Below are 19,984 nucleotides of genomic sequence, written 5' to 3' on the forward strand. Positions count from 1 at the left end.
GCTGCATCACTTAGATCTGCATAGGAAGGGTGGGGATGTGTGTCTCAGAGCACAAATCTTACCCCTTCTGCATCAAAGGATATGTCTACATTACAAACCTAAGTTGACCTATATTAGGTCGACTTACAGCCACCGCAATGCATGTCCACACTACCCTCCCTGAGTCAGTGGTGAGCATCCTCACCCCCCTGCTCCTCAGGGCCTTCTCACCTCTGCACCACCCATGGCTCACCAAGCTGTGAAATTGACAAGGCTGCCCGTCTCCTGGAATGGAGCAGGGTCCAAAGCCACCCATTTCTCCAGGGGAGCAGAGGACAGCTGGGCTCTAGCTGCCTGGCTTTCTTGCTAATTACACAACTCCCCGTGTGAAATTAACAAGACAGCTAATGTAAGGAGCACAGTGTCTACACAGACATTGTGTTGCCCTAACTACACCAACATAAGCCTTACACCACTTGTAGAGGTGGAGTTACTATGTCAGTGTAGTAGGGCACTTACATCGGTTGGAGGAAGGCTGTAGTGTAGGCACTGACATAACTAGGTTGACATAAAGCTGCCTTATGTCAACCTGTATGGTGTAGACCAGCCTAAAGAGGAATTCACTTGATTGCCTCAGCAACACCATCTCTGCCTCCTTGGGTAGAGAAGGTGTAGGCCTGTCTGTGGTGAGAGGGAAGGAATGGATGCAAATCACTCCTGCTTCAGCCCCACATAAACGAGGCACAAAAGATGATATAGCTCAGACTGTATCTTTTCCATGCAGCCCTCCCTGGCGATGTTTGGGCTTCAAGTGGCCATGGCTGGCTCCAGTAGCCAGGGAGGGACTGGATGAGAGGGTCTTTAGGGATTAGAGCCATTGTCATTTATTTAAAATTGTAATTAGCAATGTGGCAACCTGGTTGGTGAAGAGGTTACACAGGTCACAAGTGCCTGAGAGAGAATTATGCTAGAAGCTTCTTTGGTCAATTAGAACATAACTTTTATCAAAGATAAAGAGATGTGTATTCACAAATTGTTCACTTTAGTATTTATGCAAATATGTGAAGATATTGTTTTAAACATCCCTTCAGATGTTGTATATTAGAAAATAGATAGTTGCCTGGCTCAAAACCTGGCCAGTAAGATTAGATACTCTTGGATGAAAACTGCAATACACATTTTAAATTCTTGTACGCAGATCAAACGTTCAGAAAAAGCATGACACATACATCCGGAACAATTTTTTTAAGTATCAATGCCCATATAAACGTAAAACTTATACAACATTCTGATCTCAGCAGTGACAGACTACTCAATTTAAAAAAGGAAAGCAAGTGAATATACATAAACAAATCATCTAAAGGCAATCTCCCCCTCCTCCTGACAAAAATGTAGTATTACATGCGAACTCACTGCCCCAAATCAACAAGTATAGATGGCTTTCAACACATTACGCCATGTAAAAGAAAAAAGCAAAGTCAGCTTTAGAAATGTACTGAAACATCCCAATTCAGCTGTTTAAGTGGAAGCATTCAGCGCTTAATAGAAAGCCTGTTTATTTAAGTAAGTGTAGATATTTGCAGATCATCTTTAAACCAACAAAAAAATTCCGTGGTACATTTTTAATTTACAATTTATTGGCCCAATTCTGCTCTTACTGAAGTTCATGGCAGTAGGGTCAGGAATTTATTGACTGGTTGTTTCAAATGTACAAAAACAAAGGCAATGTTATTCATGATATATACTGAATACCCCTGTTGGAAAGTTCTTATTTGAGACCTGATCCTGCATGATGCTGAGCCCTCATAACCACGGACTTAGTCCTGATTCTGCAAAGTGAGCTACAAGCATGGATCCTTATGCATGTGTAGACTACCGCTGAAGCAAAGTATTGAAGACAATGGAACTCTGTGGGCATAAGGATCCATGCTTGTAAATCCCTTTGCAGGATCAGACACTCAGATTAAGTTCTTTGGGGAAGGCCCATGACTTTTATACTTGTTCATAAAGCTCCTGGCATGCTTTGGGTACAGCAACAAATAAATTTAGGAATCAAGGATGCATGAGATATTTATGGTTTTGTTGGTTACTCCAACATTTCTGTAAAGATCTGGGGTTTATTTATTTATTTTACGGGTGGTAGCTTCCATCTTTCCATTCTTAAAAGGAACAAATTTTGTTCCTTCCATCATGCCCTGGTGCTCTGTAATGTTAAAGCTGTAGACACTCTTCAATTCATTCTTAAAGCACAAGGGCATCTTAACGGAAATATGGCATCTGAAAAAATGCAAAAGCAGTGACGTACAAGAGAGTAATGGTGCAGAAGACGACTTTTCATAATATATCAGTTGTAGTATTAATGCAGAACATAACATCTCTGTAAATGTGCATCAACACATGTACTAGATTAATAATCAGACTTCATTCAACATAGCAACTGCTTAGAGGAAGGAACCAGTACTTTTTTTGAAAAAGCTGAGAAATGTCAATTCCTTAAGATTCAGAGAAATGTAAAGGGCAGACTTCTGATTTTTCTACTGGAGGGTTTATAAGACGCTCATTCCCAGCCTGGTGACAGGGCATGGAGAATCATATAGCTAAGCTTCCACTTGTTTAATGCCACCATTCCACTAATTCTCCAGTTATTCCAGTCTTCCAGCAACCCAGAACCCAAGTTTCCAATGTAAAGAGAGGGAAGAAAAAAAATAAAAATAAATAGAAAAAAAAAAAAAGTCAGGCCATCTTCATATATCATAAGTTCAAAAAAAAAAAAAAAAACGGGGGGGGGGAGGAACAAACCCCCCCACCCTAGTCCTTTTGGCAGGCACCTTTACAGAGCAAGCAGCAGAAATGTGACTGTTATCGTAAGAACATCAAAGGTGATTCTTGGTTAGTCAAGACACCATAAATTGATGTAATAGGATGCTTAATATTTCTTTAGGCAACTATAATTTAGATAGAAGGCTTGTCAAAGTTTTCTGCAGATGTCAGGATTTGTACATTTCAATTCAATTAGAAAATAATTTAAAGACCAGATCTGATTTATGGCAAATAGGTGCAATAAATTTAATCCTATTTCCTCCAGGTAAAAAACAACATTTAAACAGCAACTACCCAGCTACTAAGAATTTTTTTAATCTATCAAGGTTAAAGGTAAACATCCACAGACTAACGTGTTTGGTGTCTCAACTCTACCTTCACCAGAAGCTGCCAATTCAAAAGAAGAAATCTTCAGATTAGCCATGGTTTCTGTCAACTGATGTACCTAAAGACAGGATGAATAGCAGCAGATAGTAAACTGCACACTGTAAAAAAATATCATCTGTATCAAGAGTTCTATGGGAAATACTTGCTATTAAATGCTGTCTCCTGGAGAGAGAGCTAAGATGCTCCTAGTTTTGAGATAGCCTATTGAATTCTGTGAGAGAAGTGAACTGTACAGTCAGCATGGCATCAAGAGAAAAATGTTGGACACAGACACAATCAAAACTAGTTTCTACTGTGATCAGATAAAAACTACTAATGTGTTTTTCATGAGCAAATTACATAAGAAACTGGATGCAGCCAACAGGCCTCAAATTAGTAATTTTGTGTAGTCTCTCAGGCCCCAATCTGGCGAACAGAGCCACACAGAAACATCTTTGCACCTGTGTGGAACCCATGGCTCTAGTTACAGTATCAGAGGCCTATGTTTATCATTTATTCAATCCTTGTTTGGTTTTTAAAGATTCTGGTTTTTTTTTCCCCCAAATTCATTTACTTTTAAATGTTTTTTCCATGTATGAAGAGGATCCTCCCCCAATATTATTCTTTTTCAACCCCTCACAGCCAGAAGAAATAGAAACCTGATCCAATTCCCACTGAAGTTAACAGAAAAACTTCAATATGTATTGCACCAAGCCCTTATTGATCAAGGAAAACATAAGTTTATCAGATTGTGTGTCCTATCAGAGACAGACATTAGAATTATCTATTAAAAACAAATTTCTTGGGCAAAGTTCTGTTTCATGCCTGCAAAGAAAAAAGGTCTGTAATAAGTGACTGTGGAGATCTAAAAGAATGAATATTCTTATAAAAGTTATTTATCCCATTTCCATTATTTATAAAAAAGTTAAACAGCTTTGTTTTATAGGTGATATTAAAGATGGAAAAAATTCTTTTCGTATTTTTTGCAATAAAGCGCAATACTTTAGTAGAAGCCTTCTATGGGTTTCTATTATGTAATTCTATTTCTCCAAAATATGTAAAAGTGTGGGATTTCTTTTTTTAAATGACAGTTAACCTTTTGTGTGCCTACACTTACATGTCTCTTTAAGAAACATTTCAAATGTTGGGAATATATTGCTCATTACTATGGTATTAGGAAAATGTCCTGACTTGCTGAAAAACTGATATCTGTTTAGATTTTTTGAGACTACAGTCAATAAATGCATCTCATCATTGTGGCTGCAAAAACAAATATTAAAAGAAATGTGGTTGAGAAGAATAAATGAGAGAAATTAGTCAATTTACTGCTTTTATTAGATTAACTACTGAACTCAGAAGAAAAATGGTTTAAGTGGAATAAACCAGTAAGAATTCATTGATCACTTCTGTGGAAAAAACCTACTGTATTAGTACTGTATGTCACCATATACTTAGAGTAACTCAACTTATACTGACTCTGAATTTCCTTACTTTCTGTATTTGGAACGCTCTCTTTTAATACTTATATAAAAATATGTATATCAACAATTTTGTTTATATTTAATAAGCTAGTAACTGAAGTGCACTTCTACTCTGAAAAAGTTACTGTTATAAAGGATGGAGGGGGCTCCAGGTTTATTGTTTGTCAACTAACCTTTGAGCTCTAATCTGTTTGTACAGGAGTTTTAAACAGTCTAATTAAAAATTCCTTCTCTTCCTTTATTTTTTTTAAATCTGCTAACTCTGCAAACTCAACCTGGAATCTGCAAGTGAAGCTGGGTTCCCTCTGATTTATATATCACCAGAAATAAAGATTTTGCATTCAGAATTTAAGTTACCAATTCTGTTAATGATGTGCAAACCAAAATAAAATCCAGCTCCTTCTCTCAGCTATATAGGCTCTGGAAGAGAGAAATGTAAAGTAAAATGTAATAAAAACTTCTCTCTTTATGTTACTGGCTAACTATGACTATGAATGCAAACAAGGACCTGGTCTCTTGAGTAAGAAGTTGCTTTTTTCAGTCACTTTTCAGAGTAAATCTGCACTTTAAAGTAATTGGTAACTCAATGTGAAATAACCAGAAATAATTTCATTTTCAAAATAACTAACATTACTAGTCCAATGAATATCTGTAGGCAACCTGTAAGTTTCTATTACCTACCCTGGGGGATGCTTTATGTTTTGTCATAATGAAATTATAGTGGACTGTTTAGGATTCCTGATATCAAGCGATAGGACTGATTACAGTATAAAGCTGGCAAAATTTAAAATTCCTTTTCTCTTAAAAGAATGCTTTGTCTTATAAAGAGACATGAATCGGCATCCCTTGACTATGCAATATATGTTCTCTGATCTCTAGAGTGACAGGAATGCGGAGTAGATCTAAATTTATGTATACACTGATACATAAAGTTGGAGTGTAGGATACGAGATATGACTTTTTCAAACAGTATTTAAAGTAAGGTATCCGGCAAAGATAATGGTTCAAAAGCAAGATTTAGCAGCAAAGCTATCTACATAAGATACAACACTAGAACCATAACATTACTCATTACAAACAAACCTGGTTCATTTTCAGATTAAAAAGACGTCTTTAAAATGCAAAAATAATTACTATAAATTGACTATCTTGTGCCTCCCAAAAAAAAGGACCACATAAAATGTTGCCAAGAAACACTACACACTTTATCAACGTGAACTAATGACTTCTGACAGCAACTGCAGTAGTTAATAAGATAAGTTTTACAACAGGAAAATCTTCCTTAGTATTTATATAAAACAAGTGCTGTCATAATCTCTACACAAGCTGGTAATTTTCTTATTACTCAATACATTTCTTTATATAATAAGATGATCACTGAAAATGGAAGTATTGCAACTCAAGTAGATAAGATGCTCAAGAACACCACAATAATAATTTATATAGTTATATAAAAACGCTCAAAAAAACCTTTCAGTGATTATCTTCAATATAAATTTTGACTATGACAGATTATTTTTACACTTCATTTTCTATTTATGTTTTACCATTTGCTTGTATTTACAAAACAGCAAAAAGTAATTGCTGATACTTTGGAAACACCATTTATTTTTAAATTATTGTGCTCAAAGATACAACAACTACGTTTAAGAAAATTGTGCACTGCCTATCTTATTTGCTTTGGATTTTTTTTCATGTTAATGCATATCTTGTTGCCCAATCAAGTTGTAAACTGATTTGCCTGGTTGAACAAGGTACATAGTTAAAAAGCATCTGGCATAGACCGCATCATAAATTATGAATGTTTACCTCTTGCCTTTTGACTATACCATCCAATCTCCATACAAGATTTAATTTGCTAACAAGATTTCATATATAAAATATCTTACTAAAAATCAAATTAATTCAATCCAAGAGTCCATATGGAATATGATTACATAGCAGAAGTGGAAGACAAGGGCAATGTGGAAAAGCACCAAGATGTGTTGATATGCTTTTGCTAGCTAGGGTAGAGGTTCCCTTAACAACTTGTATGGTGCTTTATTCTTGTAAATATTGTTAGATATGTGAAACACCTGATCACTCAGAACTAACTTTAAGTGGTCTACTTTTCTTTTGCCAACAGACAAGCATTTACCATTCTGACTTTTCAATCCTGCAGCTTGTCATTAGCTGAATTAAGCTCTGCATCTGTAATATACTGGGGGAGAAGTGGCATCAGTAGAGTTATGCTTTCACATTACTACTGATTTGGACATTTTGTACAAAATACAACTACTTTTAAATGCCCCCTTCGCTAGGTCCCCCGCCGCCCCCAAGCTTAAGAGTTCACTGTGTTCTTCAACTGTGCCAGCTGCCCAATGCATGCTTTCAGACTGGGACAGCCTGCTGCCTCTGATATTCCAGAGTGGGAATCTACTCTACTCATGGCAACTGATCTAGGTATGGAACTACTTCCACTAGCACTGTGAAGGGGGTCAACTAGAGGCTTCTTCACCTACAATGAAAGAAAACTAGAGATTATTCATACTGTGAAACCTGTATTAAGCAGCTACTAAAGGGGTCTGACAAAAATGGGTTCCTTAATGGAGATGGTCTTCTAATAAAGATGGAGCACAACTGTATTCAGTAAATTTGTGCATACTTTGAACGGGTCTCTCGAAACAGCAGGATGCCTAAAAAAGGTAGTCTCATCCTTCTCCACCTTGTCTCTCAAAACAGAAAACCAGAGGGAGTCTGAGGAAGAGCAAGGCAAATAACTTAGTTGCTTCAGCTAGAGTACCCTCCAAGTTGTTTGTGACAAAAAAACATTTTTCTCATAAAGAAAGGAGAGAATGTAAATAATAAACAGCTGTTTCTAATAGAAATGTATGATACATGCTAGATAATGATCCAGAATTTAAGCGTAAATGTACTTACTGACAAAGTAAAACACTTCAGGGCCATTATTTTTAACACTATATTTTAGGCAATACTGATCTGACCCTTATGACAAAGCAACACCATTTTAAGCGCCTGTTCCAAAGAAATTAACTCCAAGTTTGCTATGAAAAATCATCAGATCCATCATTAACCGAATAAAATTCTGCCACTCCACTTCCCCCCAAAGGTAGTTTTCCCCTGCTTTCTGATACAAAATGTTTCTATTTTATTAACAATTCTCCCAAATAACTGAAATGTTTCTATGTAACTACTGAGCATGACATGCCTTTGGATCACTGCTACCAGGTGGAATGCGGAAGGGCAGCCAGGCCAAATTTGAGTGAATGGCAATGCAACCTAGTGCATGTGGTTGCAATGCCATTAAAGGCTCCAATCCCTCAGGAGAGTTCAAAGCACCAAGCCTGCAAGTTAAGGGTGTGTGGCTTCCATGGAGGTAGGACCAGAGCCCTTTCCTCAACCCCCCTTCTCCCAGAATCCCTGTCCAGAGCCCTAGCCATTATGGGTATTACCCTCCACAGCCTATAGCCTTATTGCTGCTACTTCCCAGACGCTGAAGTGGAGCAGGGAGTGACTGGAGTTACTATTAAGAGCCTGTTATTGTACAAGAAGCTGTGTCCACCCTCCCCCCCCATTCCCCACCCTGCAATTCCAGGGATTGCCAATATGGGCACCTCTGCAGCTCTCCAAGCCCAGAGGCCCAGTGCATTGCCAGACCTAAGGTTGAGAAAGGGGAGGCAGTGTGCTGAACCCCAGTATTGCCACCAAGTGATATAGGTAACTGGAGGAGTAGAGCCAGGAACCTGAAGTAGGTGCCCTTAAGATGCTTGGCTAAGTAACTTACAGGTGCAATCAGATCATTACTAAGGGTACGTCTACACTACGGGATAATTCCGATTTTACATAAACCGGTTTTATAAAACAGATTGTATAAAGTTGAGTGCACGTGGCCACACTAAGCACATTAATTCGGCGGTGTGCGTCCATGGTCCGAGGCTAGCATCGATTTCCGGAGCGTTGCACTGTGGGTAGCTATTCCGTAGCTATCCCATAGTTCCCGCAGTCTCCCCCACCCCTTAGAATTCTGGGTTGAAAGCCCAGTGTCTGATGGGGCAAAAATCATTGTCGCGGGTGGTTCTGGGTAAATGTTGTCAGTCATTCCTTCCTCCGGGAAAGCAACGGCAGACAATCATTTCGCGCCTTTTTTTCCCTGGATTGCCCTGGCAGACGCCATAGCACAGCAACCATGGAGCCCATTCAGCTTTTTTTTTTTTACTGTCACCGTATGTGTACTGGATGCCGCGGACAGAAGCGATACTCCAGCGCTACACAGCAGCATTCATTTGCTTTTGCATGATAGCAGAGATGGTTACCAGTCGTTCTGTACCGTCTGCTGCCAGTGTAATTTGGCAATGAGATGACGGTTATCTGTCCTTCTGTGCTGTCTGCTGCTATCATGGGTGCCCCTGGCTGAGATCGGCCAGGGGCGCAAAAGCAAAACTGGGGATGACTCCCGAATCAATCTCTCCTTTATGGTTTCTAAAAATAGAGTCAGTCCTGCCTAGAATATGGGGCAAGTGTACTAGAGAACCAGTGTATCAGAGAGCACAGCTGCTTCATGTCAGATCCCGCAGAAATGAGGAGCTACATGCCATTCACGGGAGGTGCCCCTGCAACAACCCCACCCATTGCTTCCTTCCTCCCCTAACCTTCCTGGGCTACCGTGGCAGCATCCCCCCCCCCCCCATTTGTGTCACGAAGTAATAAAGAATGCAGGAATAACAGTGACTTGTTAGTGAGATAAAATGAGGGGGAGGCAGCCTCCTGGTGCTATGACAGTCCAGGCAGGACATTAAGCGGTACGGAGGAGAAGAGCCCAGCATGCCGCTGCTATGATAGTCCAGGCAGTACAGAATCTTTTCTTTACACAGGAAGGGAGGGGGCTGATGGAGCTCAGCCCCCAATTGCGATGATGAGGACGGTTACCAGCCATTCTGTCCCATCTACTGGGAATGACCAGGAATCATTCCTATTTTTACCCAGGCGCCCCTGAGGCCAGCCAGGGGTATTCAGCAGTTATCAAGCACAGGTTGATGGTGACGACGGATAGCAGTCATATTGTACCGTCTGCCACCGGGTAGGGGAGAAGAGTGGATACTGCTCTTCACTGCTGCAGAATTGCATCTACCACCAGCATTCAGTAGACATAGGGTGAGACTGAAAAAAGTCAAGAAACGATTTCTTTCCCTTTTCTTCCACGTGGTGGGAGGAGGGAATAAATTGACGAGCTATACCCTGAACCACGATGGACAATGTGTTTGAACCTACAGGCATTGGGAGCTCAGCCAAGAATGCAAATACTTTTCGGAGACTGCTAGGGACTGTGGGATAGCTGGAGTCCTCAGTACCCCCTCCCTCCCTCCATGAGCGTCATTTGAGTCTCTGGCTTCCCGTTACGCTTGTCACGCAGCACTGTGTAGCCTGGAGATTTTTTTTTTTTTTCCCAAACGCTTTGGCATTTCGTCTTCTGTAACAGAGCTCTGATAGAACAGATTTGTTTCCCCATACAGCGATCAGATCCAGTATCTCCCGTACGGTCCATGCTGGAGCTCTTTTTGGATTTGGGACTGCATTGCCACCCATGCTGATCAGAGCTCCACGCTGGGCAAACAGGAAATGAAAATCAAAATTTTGCGAGGCTTTTCCTGTTTACCTGGCCATTGCATCCGAGTTGAGATTACTGTCCAGAGCGGTCACAGTGGTGCACTGTGGGATACCGCCCAGAGGCCAATACCGTCGATTTGCGGCCACACTAACCCTAATCTGATATGGTAATACCAATTTCAGCGCTACTCCTCTCGTCGGGGAGGAGTACAGAAACCAATTTAAAGAGCCCTTTATATCGATATAAAGGGCCTCATAGTGTGGACGGGTACAGCGTTAAATCAGTTTAACGCTGCTAAAATCGGTTTAAACGCGTAGTGTAGACCAGGCCTAAGTGTATGCAACTAGAGGTGTAAATAACAGCACCCATAGAACTGGAGGCCATTTTTATAACTTTAGGCCTGAGTGTCCTGTGGATGCTGTTAAGTACTCTAGATTTAGTTCAGGGAAGTAACTGCAAACAGATAATGGAACCTATTTTTTGGGGATGCCACCTGGTATTGTAAGTAGTTGGGGGCCAGAGACCTGAGGTTTATACCCTTCCTCTCCTTCAGGCATTTGGAGCATCCAATTTTGCAGTTCTTCTAGTGCTTAATCATTAGAATAGCTGCCTTGTACAGTACATAAAATGGATCAGTTTTTGTGGCATGAAAAGACATGGTGATTGTACTAGTGCTTCATCTTTGAAGAAACAAAAAGTTTGGAAATACAAAGAAAGTTACTTGGAAATGGGATTTACATTTATTGCCATTGCAATTGAACCTCATCCACAAAGTATTGTCTGTGGTGATGTACTGGCTAATGGCAGCCTGAAGCCTTGCAAATTGAGATGAGACATTGTGGACTGGAGGGTAGCCACCTGACTTTTTCAAAGGAAGACTCAAAGCATTAAAGCAGCCAAAAAGTACTATAAGCAAGCATGCTACACTGCCTGCAAAGCATCTGAAAGCGTCTTGTGCTGTGTCATACTAAGCCTCAAACCACAGCAGATACACTGATTTTGCCAGTTGCAAAGGAGATTTGTTCCATTATGTCTGGGGAAAGCTCAGCTCTGCAGGATAGTGCCACTCCACTGTCAAACACAGTGAGTTGCAGAATTTCAGAACTCAGTGGTGTGAACCACAAAAAGTGTTGAAATATATTAAGATGCGTCAATACAATGCAATCCAACTTCAGACAACAGATATTGCTAGAGCTGTACAACTGCTTGTTTATGTGTTTTGTGCACTGAGTCACTTCTGAAGAATTTTTTTTTTGTCAATCCCTTTCAACATACACCAGGCAACAAATCTGAAATGTTAGATCAGTGGTTCTTAACCAGGGGTACATGTACCCCTGGGGGTACGCAGAGATCTTCCAGGGGGTACATCAACTCATCTTGGTATTTGCCTAGTTTTACAACAGGCTACATAAAAAGCATTAGCCAAGTCAGTACAATCTAACATTTCATACAATCATTTGTATGTATTGCTCTCTATACTATACACAAATGTAAATACAATATTTATATTCCAATTGATTTAATAATTAAATTAAATTATTTTATAATTACATGGTAAAATGAGAAAGCAATTTTTCAGTAAAAGTGCTGTAACACTTTTGTATTTTTGTCTGATTTTGTAAGCAAGTAAGTTTTTAAGTGAGGTGTGACTTGGGTGTCTGCAAAACAATTCAGACTCTTGAAAGGGGTACAGTAGTCTGGAAGGGTTGAGAGCCACTGTGCTAGATAATATTCATTTGATGCCTTGGGATTTGCAGTGATGGTGCTTGATCCATGATGGGAAAAGCTCAGTAGTTTTATCACCCACATTCAGTAAGTAACCACCAGTCCCAAATGGACACACTGCATTATACACAGAGAAGCTTCGGCTGCCAAGAAAATGCATCAGCCTTGAAGTCAGTTATGCAGCAAGATGTGCAGGATAAGAAATTTTATAAAACCATGGCCACTTAATGCACATTTATTTTCAGTTCTGTCAGGAAATGAGATCTGATCATTGTGATGTTGGCAGACCAGATGCCAACTCATGCCAAAGGCACAGTGCCTCAGTGTACTCTGACAAATGCATAGGTGGAAATCAGTCTGGCTTACCCGTGGGTTAGTACAGGTAAAATAGATATTAGTGTTATAGGAATGTATTTAGTGTTTAGACTTTATGGAATGTTTGTAGGATGTTTCATGTATTAATCCTACTTATAATATCTGTAGCCCGTGGTATAAAGTTATACTGAGTATTTGCATTGTAAACTTCTAATTGTGTAACTCACCAAACAGGAAAAGCAGCATTAATTAAGGTAAAGTGCTTGTCCTGGACACAAGATGGTCCACTGAAGGCAAATGAGGCTTTGTGTAGCATCAAAGGATAAAGACCTTGTTGATTGCCTTCCTTACTCCTTCCATGAAGGGGAGACCTACACATGAACTTATCCCATCAGCTTGGATTCTGGGATGAAGCGGATAAAAATCTCTGACAAGGAGAAACTAGATTTTATGGTGTCTGGACTCTGAGGGGAAAAGACTCCTAAACAAACAAAAGATCCCCATACAGTTTAGCATGGGTCAGCCCTAAAGGACATATAGATATGCTTACTATAGGAGTTTATATTACACCTCTACCTCAATATAACACTGTCCTTGGGAGCCAAAAAATCTTACCGCATTATGGGTGAAACCGTGTTATACTGAACTTGCTGTGGTCCGTCATAGTGTGCAGCCCTGCCAACCCCGGAGCACTGCTTTACCACATTATATCCAAATTTGTGTTACATCAGGTGGCGTTATATCAAGGTAGCGGTGTACCTTTTTTAATCTAAGACTGTAACTAATTTGTGTGTGCATGTGTTTCCTGTTTTAACCTTGTAAATAACTCATTTCCCTCCTTAGTTTATAAATCTATAGTTAATTTATTACAGGATTGGCTACAGGTGTGGTATTTGGTTTGAGATCTGAGTACAAATGACCTGGGATAAGTGACTGGTCCTTTGGGACTGGGAGTAACCTGAATGTTGCTGCGCTTTTTGGTGTAAGGTAACCACCTATCACACAGCCCAGCTTGCACGGGTGGCAGGATAGACTGGAATGCCCAAGGAACTGTCTGTGACTCCATAGTAAGACTGTTATATTGAGCAAATTGATTTCATCTTGTTATTGGATTGTAAAATCTAATTATAGAGCATACAACCAGTTTGGGGTTTCTGCCCTGCTTTGAGTCTGCCCTGAGGTTGGCACTCATGGTTGTGAGCCACTCCAGACAGCATGACAATAATCATGACCTACTACTCCAAACCAAAGGTAGTTATCAAGAGGAAAAGGACTTTGCCTTCTTGAGTTGTGTGAAGAGATTAAAATCATCTTAACTGATGCAAAGTTAACCACCTTCCGCGATTACCTTTGCCTGGCTTTATTTGCTTACTTGGTTAAAAAGTTTTCAACTCTCTGAATTCACTAAATGCGTCTATGTGAAGAATAAATCCTATCAGACAAATTAACAAATTCTATTCAGAAACAGGACATGTGGGCCTCTTGATTTGCAAGTGGAAACGACAACATTTCCCACATTTTCAGATTTCCTCTAGGACTGTGGGGTGGCAATTATGCTTGGCAGAACTAATTTTTTTCTTTTATAATTCAATGGCTAATCTCTGTTTATTTTAAGTTTTTACTTTTAGCTATTTAAATGTTCACACTTGTGGAAAATTATGGGGGGGGTCCAAACAGTAATTATTTAATGATAGATGTTGATATTCAAGCTGTATAACCATTAAAACACAAGTTGTCAGCATCATGTCAAAATATACAAAGTAAATAGACCAAACTCTAATAAGTTTTCAAGCATCAATTTTCTTACTTTGCCTATCTGTAAATTTCAATTATTATTGGTGGAAATATTTTTATTGGCACGTGTGTATATGGTAAAACTGACATTTACCAATAAAAATCTAATCCTTTCAAGCCTAATTTTGATGAGCTACAACAGGGGTCGGCAACCTTTCAGGTGGTGTGCCAAGTCTTCATTTATTCACTCTGATTTAAAGTTTCACATGCCAGTAATAAATTTTCATGTTTTTAGAAGGTCTCTTTCTATAAGTCTATAATATATAACTAAACTATTGTTGTATGTAAAGTAAATAAAGTTTTTAAAATTTTTAAGCAGCTTCATTTAAAATTAAATTAAATGCAGAGCCCCCCGGACTGGTGGCCAGGACCTGGGCAGTGTGAGTGCCACTAAAAATCAGCTCACGTGCCGCCTTTGGCACGCATGTCATATGTTGCCTACCTCTGAGCTACAGGCTGCTATTGTTGAACATGTGATGGGACTGAAAGCACTATTCAGTTACTACTTCCAAGAAGACTGCAGCTCATTTGCCTGGACTCATGATCTGCTCATTTCTGTAGGTTAAAGCCATCTTTCAAGGGAGGTAGAAGAATAGCAAATTGAGCTGAAATGCCACAACAGACAGGACAACAATTTTGGAACTTTTTCTCTCTCAAACTTCTGGCTCTCAATTACAGAGAAATTCCCAGAGCCCTCTACTCTTTCTACCTTTTGCTTCATTATACCCATGCAAAGATGGGTTTCCCAGACTTACCGCATTGAAGACAAAGTACAGAAACAGCTCCAAGTAGATGACCCACAACTCTGCCTTCCAAACACTGAACCTCGCACTGATCTGAGTTCCAATACCAAACAAGCCCAAACCTCTCACACTGACTGACATCGGCAGCACTAATACAGAGAAGGGATGTTTTTTATAGTACCATTTGACTTGTATTTTAAGTAAGTTGCCTTATATCTCCTGAACAAAATGCATTAGCAAAACACTAGGTGACAGTATCCCACTCACTATAGTAAGGGTGAGTAGGAAGGGCTCCAAGTGAAAAAAAAAAAAAAAATAAAGCTGGTTGAGGGACTTGATTGAGGAAGGTGAAAATCCCTACTGTAAAAGCATGATTTTTTTTATCCTAGGTTTTAGACAACATAACTGGCTGAAATCTGAGATGCTCATGTAATTTCATGGAGGAAAATAGATAATACTGCATTCTGTTTTAGAAATGCAAACTAGCAAGCATTGTGAACTGAGGTAATCAACATGTATAATTAAAAAAGAGTAACAGAAAAAATTGATTTACAATTCAAATGGTGTTCCTCTGCAACAATCATTTGATATAGCAAATACTGATACACATTAGGAAGATGTTTCTTTAATTCTGCTATAAGCATCAATGGCAACAGAACTTAGACATACTATCATCTTCAAGTGGTACAAGTATAAGTTCGAAATGTCTACTTATAAATGTAGTACACAGTAAACTGTTTTAGCATTTGGAAGACAAAATGTAGTAAAAGAGGCGCTAAACTTTTCTTAAAATAGCCACTGAAATCAGTGGCTATTTACATATTAAGATGTATATCACAGTAGTTCAGCTGACACAGGAGATGACAAAAAGATGGCCCGAACAAATGGTATCTGAATAGAAGGGTGGGATATAACATTAATTAAAATAATTCTATGAATTTCATATTGGATCCAAATCACTATAGATTCAAGATGTCAATGGAATGGGCTTGGGGGATAAAAGGTATTCACATTGATTTTTTCTTAAAGTTTTCCTATATTTTTATACACAAAAAAGGAATTTAAAAACACATTAAGGTAACATTAGTGTTTGACATAAAAGCAATTATATTCAAACTAAATCTGCAACTCCCTTCCTCAATTTACCTAGCTGTACTTATCTACTGCAGAGTTATGACTCATGGGAGAGTTTAAAGTGTTGTATATACTTCGTTTTTCTCAGTTTGAACTATAATTGCAGCACAAAGACATGCTGACTTAAGGCTTCCCCCCTTTAGCTCCATCAATCAGAAAAGAATTAACACTAGAAAGTGTTAAAATAATTAACTTTTAGTGATGCATTGGTCACATTTTGAATACATATCATTCCTTCAGTCCACAAAATGCACACACATTTGTTAATCACAAGTTGCATCACAGAAAAATAAATTTTGCATTTGATAAATTTGCAAATCTGAAATGAATTACCTTATATTCATTTGCAGTAATCCACTCTGGATCTTTTCTTTTCTTTTTCCCTTTTTTATCCTTAGTCTGAATGGTTGAAGCCTGGTAAGACTGCAGATCCACTCGTGAATGAAACTGGTATCGGCCACTTTCAACATCACAATAGTAATAGATTCCAGTGGTTGGATCATAATAAAGTTGATTTTCCTTTAAAAGGAAAAATGAGGCACAATGCATCCTTTAATCTGATTTATGTACTGCCTAGAAAAACATCAAATTAATAAAGAACTGTGCTTGAAGTTCACATAAATGTAACAGTGTGCTAAATACTATTACATATTACCATAGCAACAGTCATTACACAAGAAAATACAAACGCTAAGGATCAAGTAACTGTGATGCAAAATGAGGCTGGATCCTATGATCCCAATCCTACAAACATTTATACGCAGGCTTAACATTACTTCTGTGAGTAGCCCCACTAGCTTCAAATGTTTGCAGGATTAGGGCACCAATAACACATTAACAATACTGAAAATAAAACATTAGGAATAAGCATCCCTAAAAGCAGAGAGTAAAACAGGTGATGGTGCAGGGTTGAGCCAAAATGGTGAGTGTGTTGGAAAGCTTGTAAAACCAATGTCTGTGTTGTAGCTGTCCTTCACTTTCTAGTGCTGTCAGTATAGCACTTTTCATTAGCATTACATACATTTCCAAAGCATATGACTGAGTTTGCCCATGCAGTGTTGCAAATTTAAGAGTCTAGTTTTCCTTAAGTATAGAACTTCCATTAAGATTAACATGTACGCTCTTGCATTCATAGCAAAATAGACACTTTACAAAAGAAAAAAGACATCAACATTTGTAAATGAAGACGACTGTATATTGCTGAAGCTGAATAACTCCAGTATTTTGATCCACTTTGCCAGAGGTCTTGGGCTATGTCTACACTATATTGTTTAGAGTGGCACAGCTGCGCCGCTCCAGCGCTTCTGGTGAAGACGCTCTAAGCTCTCTGTCATCTTAACTCCTGCCTCCACACTTAGGTCAGTATAATTTATGTCAGTCAGGGGCGTGGATTATTGACACCCCTGAGTGATGCAAGTTATACTGAAGTAATTTGTAGTGTAGACATAGTCTTAATATTCTTTATTTTCTCCCAAAATTATTTTCAATTAAGCATAAGAGCATCTAGCTAAATGGAATGGTTTTCTACACTTTCTCTGAATATGCCTTTGGTAGCAGAGAAATCTCACTCACTCAGGGCAGGCTACTACAATCTGTTTTGTTCAAAATTTGACTTATTTTTAAGCTCAAGTTTCTAAGTCTAATTTTAAAATAAAGACTCCAACAGAAGTTTTGCTACTGTAGAATAATTTGCTGCAAAAATAATTTTCTCCTTAATAAGAGACATCTTTGTTAATAGTATAAAAATGTTAACAGTACACAGGGTCTGAAAGGAACTAGATAAAGGCCTAAATTTGCTATTCATACTGACATTTATCATCATTCAGCAACTGCACTTTTAACAGCATATGTGAACTGGAGGACTGCACAAAACACTGCAATTGCATGTGTAGGAACCCGACAGTTTGAGAGTAAGTGCCTGCACTGATCTTTGAACTACAGTGAATGTCAATTGGTTCACAGAAACCAGACCACCATCAATAATGCAAAAATTATGGAAAACACTATTAAGAATTCCTTAAAACACAGTAAACATGATTTATATTGTTCACATCAAGGGACACATTTTTGTGATGTTTTCCTCTGACTGAACTAATTAAACAGCTTGATGTCCCACGAAAAACATTCGGCGGTGTCTGACCTCTGTTGCATTGGTTTCAGTCCAGAGTTAAACCACTGAAAACAACAGTGTTACTCCAGTTTTGTCACTCTGTTTAGAAAAAACGTGCTTGGATATGAAATTTTCTTTTTCTTTTCAAATTATTTCTCAGGATATTTGCATGAAAACAATCTTTATAGAAAGTACATTTCTGAAACTAGTAATTATTTCTACCTGAAATCACTAGCAACTTTATAAATAAATTATCAAGTTGACATGGTGATAGCACACTCAATCAATATTTACTTTAAATTATAAAATCAGCTTGGGTCTTAGTTCTCTGTTGATTCCATCAATATTTATTACTCCAACTTATATCAGGCAAATGGTACAGATCCATATATGCAAAACATCAACGATTTTGAAAAAGAAACTAACCGAATTATAGTAGAATCCAGTGCTATGGTCATAATACAATCCAGTAGTCTCATCATAAATAAACCCAGTCTGTGATACAGCAGCTTCTGCAGCAGCTCTCAAGCTTTCTGCTAATGTACCTTCTGCTAACGAAGTATCTTCTGGTTCCTAAGATCAAATAATAAAAAGGTAAGTTGCCTGCTACAAGAAAGGTCAGCTTTTATTCTTCCATTGTAACACACTTCAGCATTTTAAAGAAATATCCATTTTAATGAACTGATCAAAATCTGGTGCCTTAGGGATATGGATGGCTCAGGGGATTGTTAGTGGAGAAAAGAGGTTTAAATGCTGTCTGCACTGACATCAATGGCAATACTCCCACTAACGACATCAATGGGGCCAGGACTTCACCAAAAGCCTTTCATTTTTCATTAATCAATACAAAAGTGATTCAGGTCACTGACAACAGTGAAGAAAAGTTACCATCTGTTGTCCCCACAGTGACCTTTATAAAATAAATTCTGGTTCTCAGTTCAGTGTTTAAGCACTAGATTGCAAAACCAGCACTGAGATACTTTGAGAGGTGGAGGACTGACAGGGATAGAGTGAACTCCTTTCTTAACCCTATATATTGTCCAACTACATCAGGGGGTAAGGTAAACTGACAGCACAGGGAAGTGGGAGAGCTGGCACTGCCAATGTTATACCTATTCTGTTGATAAAAGATTTGAAAGTAAGTACTTTCAATCCAATACCATAATCGAAATAATCCTATGAGCACTGCAACTATGCCCATATAGGCCTACCTATCATTTATGTGCTCATCACCATGCTATCTGATTTATAAATCCAGCCATACACTATATGAAGGGTACATTTATTAGTTTATAAAAGGCTATAACATCTATTACTAGTTTATTAAGTATGTTATAGACATGAGTAGTATGTGTTCGAGATTGATATCCATGTCATTCGGTTGCATATAACCATCTAGAATACCTTCTGTTGTACTAGTATCTATCACTTATTAAAACATTCATAGATCATTTATTAACTATTTATAAATGTACCCTTAATAGAAAGTGACGTAAACTCTATAACATAAACATCAATGTCACTGGCTTGAGTCCACCTCTGCTGAGATCCCCTATTCATGTTTTCATCTCCTCTCCTATTGACTGATGAAGCTCCTGTCTCTACAACCTTTCCAAATTCTAGCTCTCCAGTTTCCAGCATGCTCATAATGCTACTGTCTGCCTTCTCAAGCATACAAAAGAAGCATAGCCACATCACACACCTTTTCTCAAACTCCCCCCGTTCCCCATTCATTTCAGGATCCATTTTAAAACTAGCTGCTTTGGTTTTAAACTGTGTATACTACTTGCAGCCTACTCCATATACTGTGCTTCTCACCATAGTATCAATTCTTTGGCCATGTCTACACTAGCACTTATGTTGGCAAAACTTTAAAAAACAAAACAAAACACACCACACGCTGAGTGACAAG

At 38.6% G+C, this 19,984-nt stretch overlaps 1 protein-coding gene across 4 annotated transcripts in view; it reads right to left on the bottom strand.

Annotated features, from left to right (window-relative positions):
* Window positions 1–19,984, bottom strand: part of AGGF1 (angiogenic factor with G-patch and FHA domains 1) — a 42,149-nt gene that overhangs the window by 17,871 nt on the left and 4,294 nt on the right. For 3 of the 4 annotated variants that reach the window (XM_050944579.1, XM_050944580.1, XM_050944582.1), the window contains exons 4-5: window positions 18,499–18,645; window positions 16,296–16,481 (exon numbers count right to left, since the gene is read on the bottom strand). In XM_050944579.1, coding sequence (XP_050800536.1) covers window positions 16,296–16,481; window positions 18,499–18,645 — 333 coding nt within the window. Of the gene's footprint in view, window positions 1–3,174; window positions 3,245–16,295; window positions 16,482–18,498; window positions 18,646–19,984 lie in introns of all 4 variants that reach the window. The other variant, XM_050944581.1, reaches the window with a different exon arrangement.

The sequence above is a fragment of the Gopherus flavomarginatus genome, chromosome 3 (assembly GCF_025201925.1).
Source record: "Gopherus flavomarginatus isolate rGopFla2 chromosome 3, rGopFla2.mat.asm, whole genome shotgun sequence".
Taxonomy (NCBI): domain Eukaryota; kingdom Metazoa; phylum Chordata; order Testudines; family Testudinidae; genus Gopherus; species Gopherus flavomarginatus.